General features: G+C 62.2%; 1 protein-coding gene across 1 annotated transcript; it reads left to right on the top strand.

The window, feature by feature from the left end:
• The first annotated feature begins 371 nt into the window (after positions 1-371).
• Positions 372-3,537, top strand: SOCS3 (suppressor of cytokine signaling 3). Its single transcript, XM_087825701.1, has 2 exons — positions 372-528; positions 1,109-3,537. Exon 2 carries the CDS (start codon positions 1,197-1,199, stop codon positions 1,860-1,862), a length of 666 nt encoding a protein of 221 aa, XP_087681827.1. The 5' UTR covers positions 372-528; positions 1,109-1,196; the 3' UTR covers positions 1,863-3,537.
• Positions 3,538-5,876: the final 2,339 nt, after the last annotated feature.

Here is a 5,876-nt window from a genome sequence, read left to right as displayed (position 1 = left end):
CGCTGCCAGGAACGCGCCCGGCCTGGCGCCGCGCCCGCCGGCGCCCTCCGCGAGCGCCGCGCTTTGTCTGCGCGCGGCCCGGCGGCCCGCCCCCGGCCGGCCCCGCCCTCGCCCGCCGCGCAGCCTTTCGTTGCTGCGCGTAGTGACTAAACATTACAAGAAGGCCGGCCACGCAGTTCCAGGAATCGGGGGGGGCGGGGGGGCGGGGCGGGGCGGCCGAGTATATACCCGCGAGCGCGGCCTCGGCCGCGTCTCCGACTCGGACTCTCCGCGCTGCCGCCGCCGCCGCGACTCCGGCGCACACGCCGCCCGCCCGCCGCCCGCCGCCCCTCGCCGCCCCCCGCCCCGCCGACCCCGCGGCGCGCAGAGGGCGGGCGCACGGCCCGGCCGAGCCCGCGGGACTCCCGCGCGCGGGCCGCATTGTGGACTTGACCGCCGCCAACATCTGGGCGCAGCGCGGACCGCCGCTCCGCCTTGGGCACCGTAGGAGGCTCAGCCCCGAGGCCCGAGACTTCAGTTTGGGATCAGGTAAGGGAGGAGGGGCGCGGTGCGGAGGGGGGTGGCCCTCGCTAGTCCCGGGAGCTTTCCCGGTTTCCCCTCCCTTTCCCGGGTCTTTCCCGGCAGGGGGGGGGGGACGAGGTAGGAGACGGAGCGGATGGAAGTCGGAGATCCCAGGTTCCCGGAATACCCAGGCTGGGCCCTCGGGCTTCTCAAGTCCTCCCGCCCCCCCTCCCCGCGCGCGCACCCCCCCTCCACCCCCCAATGCCTCGGATTTCTCCGTCCCCGCCGCTCAGAGCCACCGGACTGAGCGGCGCCCAGAGTGTCCCGGGGGCCCCTTTTCTGCTCCCCACCCCAGCCACGCTCCTGGAGACCCAACTTCCGCGCCCGAGTTTCCCACTCGGCGCCCTGCCAGTGCGCGCTGGGGAAGGGGCTGCCTGAAGCGGCCCCCCCCGACCCCCCCCCGGGCCGGCAGCGGCGGGGACCAGAGCGAGGCGTGCTCCTCGGGGTGCCTGGGTGGGAATGGGGACCCGGGCGAGAGGCCCTCCGGGGCAGCGGGCGCGCTGGAGGGCTCGGGGCACTCACGCGGCGCCCTCCTTCCTCCCCGCAGCCCCCCGGGATGCAGTAGCGGCCGCTGTGCGGAGGCCGCCGAGCAGCTGCAGCCGCCGCCGCGCAGGTCCACGCTGGCTCCGTGCGCCATGGTCACCCACAGCAAGTTTCCCGCCGCCGGGATGAGCCGCCCCCTGGACACCAGCCTGCGCCTCAAGACCTTCAGCTCCAAGAGCGAGTACCAGCTGGTGGTGAACGCGGTGCGCAAGCTGCAGGAGAGCGGCTTCTACTGGAGCGCGGTGACGGGCGGCGAGGCGAACCTGCTGCTCAGCGCCGAGCCCGCCGGCACCTTCCTCATCCGCGACAGCTCGGACCAGCGCCACTTCTTCACGCTCAGCGTCAAGACCCAGTCGGGGACCAAGAACCTGCGCATCCAGTGCGAGGGGGGCAGCTTCTCCCTGCAGAGCGACCCCCGCAGCACCCAGCCCGTGCCCCGCTTCGACTGCGTGCTCAAGCTGGTGCATCACTACATGCCGCCCCCCGGCCCCCCCTCCTTCCCCTCGCCACCCACTGAACCCACCTCTGAGGTGCCAGAACAGCCGCTCCCGGGGAGCCCCCCCAGGAGAGCCTATTACATCTACTCCGGGGGCGAGAAGATCCCGCTGGTGTTGAGCCGGCCCCTCTCCTCCAACGTGGCCACTCTCCAACATCTCTGTCGGAAGACCGTCAACGGCCACCTGGACTCCTACGAGAAGGTCACCCAGCTGCCCGGACCCATTCGGGAGTTCCTGGACCAGTACGATGCTCCACTTTAAAGAGCGAAAGGGCAGGGGTCGGGGGGCGGAGGGGCCTGGGTCTCCTCGCCTCCGTGGCACATGGCACAAGCACAAGAATCCAGCCCACAGAGTCCTGCTGCTCTGGGTGAACCAGGGGGTCGGACAGGCCCCTCCCGCCGGCCCTGCCCCCTGAGAATGGGGCAGGCAGGACCTGGAAGGCGTCTGAGGGCAGGGGAGTGCCACCTGAGCGCCCCTCCGCCACTCCAGCCTCTCCCGCGGAGCCAGGTGGCCCGATGGGACCAGGGCAGCGATAGCAGTGGATTGATTTTCCTCTCCGCTCCACTTCCTCGCGCCGGTGCACCTCCAGACCGGGACACTGCCGGAGTGCTGAACTAGTGAGAACTGCCGGGGAATCTGCAAACTTTCCAACGGAACTTGTTTGCTCTTTGATTTGGTTTTAAAACACGGCTTGAACCCTGAGCGCGTCTCAGGCCTGGGAAAGGGTGGACGAGAGAAGGGGCCTCAGAGCCCCAGGGCTGCAGGCTGGCCAAGGAAATGGCCATTCCCACCACCCAGCCCAGGCGAGGAGGGTGCTGGCTGCATGCTCCTTCCCTGGCTCTGGGGAGGACAAGGGGTGACCTGAAGGGGGCCGTCCTGCTCCCTCCCCCTTGGGACAGCCGCCTGGAAACACAAGTCCTAGAGTCTATGGAGTGCCCAAGAGTCCAGGGCCCTTTCCCCGTTTTAAGGGGGAAGTGGCATTGGGAGGGGGGAATGGACAGGCTGGTCAGTTCTTTCCCCACTCAAGGCTACACCTTCCAGCACCTGGGAGCTGGGGGGGTGGAGGAGATGAGCCATCTTTGACCCCTGACCCGGCCAGAGAAGATGGAGGGTTCTACTTCGAGCCTCCTATGTCTGGCTCGGAGATTTGCCTTAAATGCTCCCTGTCCCATGGATAGGGACTGGCACACAAGAAGCCACACACTCAGCCAATCCAGGCAGAGGCCAAGGGATTCTCAGAGGGCAGGCAGCTGGCCACTCATCATGGGAGGTGGGCACAGAGATGGACCGTCACGCCTTCCAGCTGAGCACTGGACAAAAGAGCCCAGCTGGTATTGGCCTGTCACAGGTGCCTCCTGGTGCCCGGGCTCCAGCCAGAGCACAGCCACCAGGTCCCACATCCCACCCGCGCCCCCCCCCCCAGGTCCTGCACAGCGCCCCCTCCTCACCTAGAGGCAGGGGCACATGCGGAGTCATTCAGAGGCCAGGGCACCTGCCACCAGGCTGCTTCTGCTCTGCCATAGCACTGATCAGCGAAAACTTAACGGGAATGTAGCAGCGATGGAATTACCTGGAATTGTTTTTTGGGGGGAAGGGAGGGGAGCTAAACAAACACAAAGTTTTCTGTGTCAGGTATTGGTCTGGATGGGGCAGCTGTGTGTTGGGGTTTTTTGTGTTTTGTTTTTTTTCCTGTTCCTTTGGTTTTTGTTTTGTTTTTTAATGATGTTTACAATCTGCCTCAATCACTCTGTCTTTTATAAAGATTCCACCTCCAGTCCTCTCCCCTCCCCCCACCCAGGCCTTCAAGGCTGTTAGATGCTTGAAGAACTTGACAAAATACCAACCCGAGTCAAACTTTGCACATATTTATATTTATATTCAAAAAGAAACATTTCAGTAATTTATAATAAAGAGCACTATTTTTTAATGAAAAACACTTGAGCCTTCTCGGTCTTGCTTTCTCTTTCACCCACACCCACACTCTGCACCAAGGGGAGGAGGGAGGGCGCAGCCACCCTCTGTGGCTCTGCCCCCTTGCTGCCCTGGCGTCCTCAGACTCCTCTTCACGTCACTTACAAGCTCTGGCAGCCCCTAGACTGTACCGAGAGGGTAATTCCTGCTAGTCTGATTCAGATCTGACCAGAATATGCAAAGCAAGTTCGAAGGAAGGGCTTCAAAGGGCTTGCAGGGAGCGAGCTGAGCTGTGGTCAGAGCTTTTAGAGGCTCCAAGCTATTAGAGGCGCTTGGCTCCTTGGCAAGGTTTTCCGAGAAAGCCCAGACTACAGGGTCCTGGCGCTGACCTGTGACCTCAGCACAGCTGGGTTCATGGGGGGCTGGGGGGAGGGGCAGTCCTGATGCAAACCCTGCCTGCAAGTGGGGCCCACCCCAGAGGCACTGCTCCCCACACCTCCAGCTCCCCACCCAATTCCTAGGAGCCCCAGCCTGAGCAGTGGATGGGGTCCTGGACCTCCCAATAAGAGCACCCAACCCATCTATTTGTCTATTTTTTAGTCACTCCCACCACCTGGGTCCTTTGAGTCCACCTGGATTAACCTTCCCAGTCACTCCCATAAGGCAGGTATTACCCCATATTCTCACACACAGCTGTGCGTCCATCCATGGGAGCAGGGACTTGGACTGGTCACTTCTGATGCCTAGAACGGTGCTTAGTAAATATTTGTCGACTCAGTGGGGGCAGCCACTCAGGTTCATGGAGGTTAAGCAACCTGCCCAAGGACACACCATTTGGGAATGTGGGAAAGACAGGATTGAACCCAGGAGCATTTATTTCCAAAGCCCGTGCACTCGCTGCCTCCCTGAGCATTAAGTCTATGCCCAGGGTTGCCCTCGGGTGGGTGCCCCCTGCAAAGCCAAGAGGTTAGTAGCACTGCACCAACAGTACTCGGGGGTTTCAGCACTAGGATTCTGCTAAAAAAAAAAAAAAAATACCTTCTTCTCTGAGGCATTTCCATCCACGCTTCCTCCCCCAAACCCCTAGGCCTGACAGCGGGAGAGGTGACTGTCAGCCCACAAGTCAGGGGTTGCATCCCCGTCTCTGAGCCTCAAATGCCTAAAACAAATGCCAGGACCCTGATAAGCTGGTCCAGGAACAAGTGTCCAAAAAGCAACAGAGAAAGTAAATAAAGTCGTTTTTCTTTCCTATTTCCTGACCTTTTGAGGAAAATAACCTAAAGTGACAAAAGGGCCAGGTCAGGCCTGACACCGCTGAGTGGACACGGTCTGTACGAACCACACCAGCCTCTGCAACTGGGAACTCAGGCCCAGATGAGGTCACCTTTCCAGAGCATCAGGCCAGGTGAGGGGACCCAGTGGCGCCCGGTGCCTCGCAGGAGAGCCTGGGAAACTTCTGGCAGGCTCTCCTCCCCCCACCCCACCCCTGGGGCCTGCCAGTCAGCCACCAGCTAACTTCCAAAGCACTTGGAACCTGGAGAGCACTAAGTCCCCAGCCTGGCCCAGAAGGCAGCTGTTTAGCCAGGGTGTCCAGTAGTCACAGGACCCTAACAAAAGGGAGTGGCTTTCTCTGACCCCAGGGGAAGCTGCTCTCCTGGAACAGAACCCCCCCACAGCTGAATGCAGAGGCACGAGGACCCCCGACTCCTTTCCCCCGATGCCTACTCCAGCCTTCTTCCTGTATCTCACTCTGTCTCCCTCCATGTCCAGACCACAGACTGGGCCAACCCTTTGGTTTTGCACACAAGGAAGCTGAGTCCCAGAGATGGAAAGCAACTTGCTTCAGATCACACAGCAAGCGAGTGGCCACAGCCCAGCAAGAGTCTCTCCCTTAGGTCCTCTGCTCCACAGGGCTCCTTCATGTTTCCCTCCACCCTCCTGTGGCAAAAAAATCTCTCTACTTCCCAGTTCTTTCAGAGGCAGACACCCCCTCCTCCAAAGGGCTTAATGGGGGAGAGGGGGGGCTCTGTCCTGGCGCTAGAGGAGCGGCTTGCCTGATTCCAGGATTTACTGAGAAGCATCCTGCAGGGTGTGGGGACATTCCCTGTGGCTTCAGCAGGTACCCATGCCTCAGTGGCGTTAAGAAGAGCCCAGCTGGGGTCCCCTGGCCGGTGGAAAGTGGGGAGGTCGCTGGTCCCCGGCCCTGCGCCCTAGCTGCTTTTGGCGCGGTGAGAAGCCACCCCCAAGAGGCCCTGGCCTCTCTCCCGTGGTGCTGTTTTGGGGCAGCCTCCTGACGAACGAGCGCCAGGGGTGGGAACCTAAGGCCTGCGCTGGGGGCAGGGAGGGAAGGAGGCCCGGGCCGGG

Source organism: Miniopterus natalensis, chromosome 17, assembly GCF_054644295.1.
Source record: "Miniopterus natalensis isolate mMinNat1 chromosome 17, mMinNat1.hap1, whole genome shotgun sequence".
Classification (NCBI taxonomy): Eukaryota; Metazoa; Chordata; class Mammalia; order Chiroptera; family Miniopteridae; genus Miniopterus; species Miniopterus natalensis.
The sequence above is the reverse complement of the archived record's forward strand: the minus strand, read 5'-3'. Positions and strand labels throughout refer to the sequence as shown.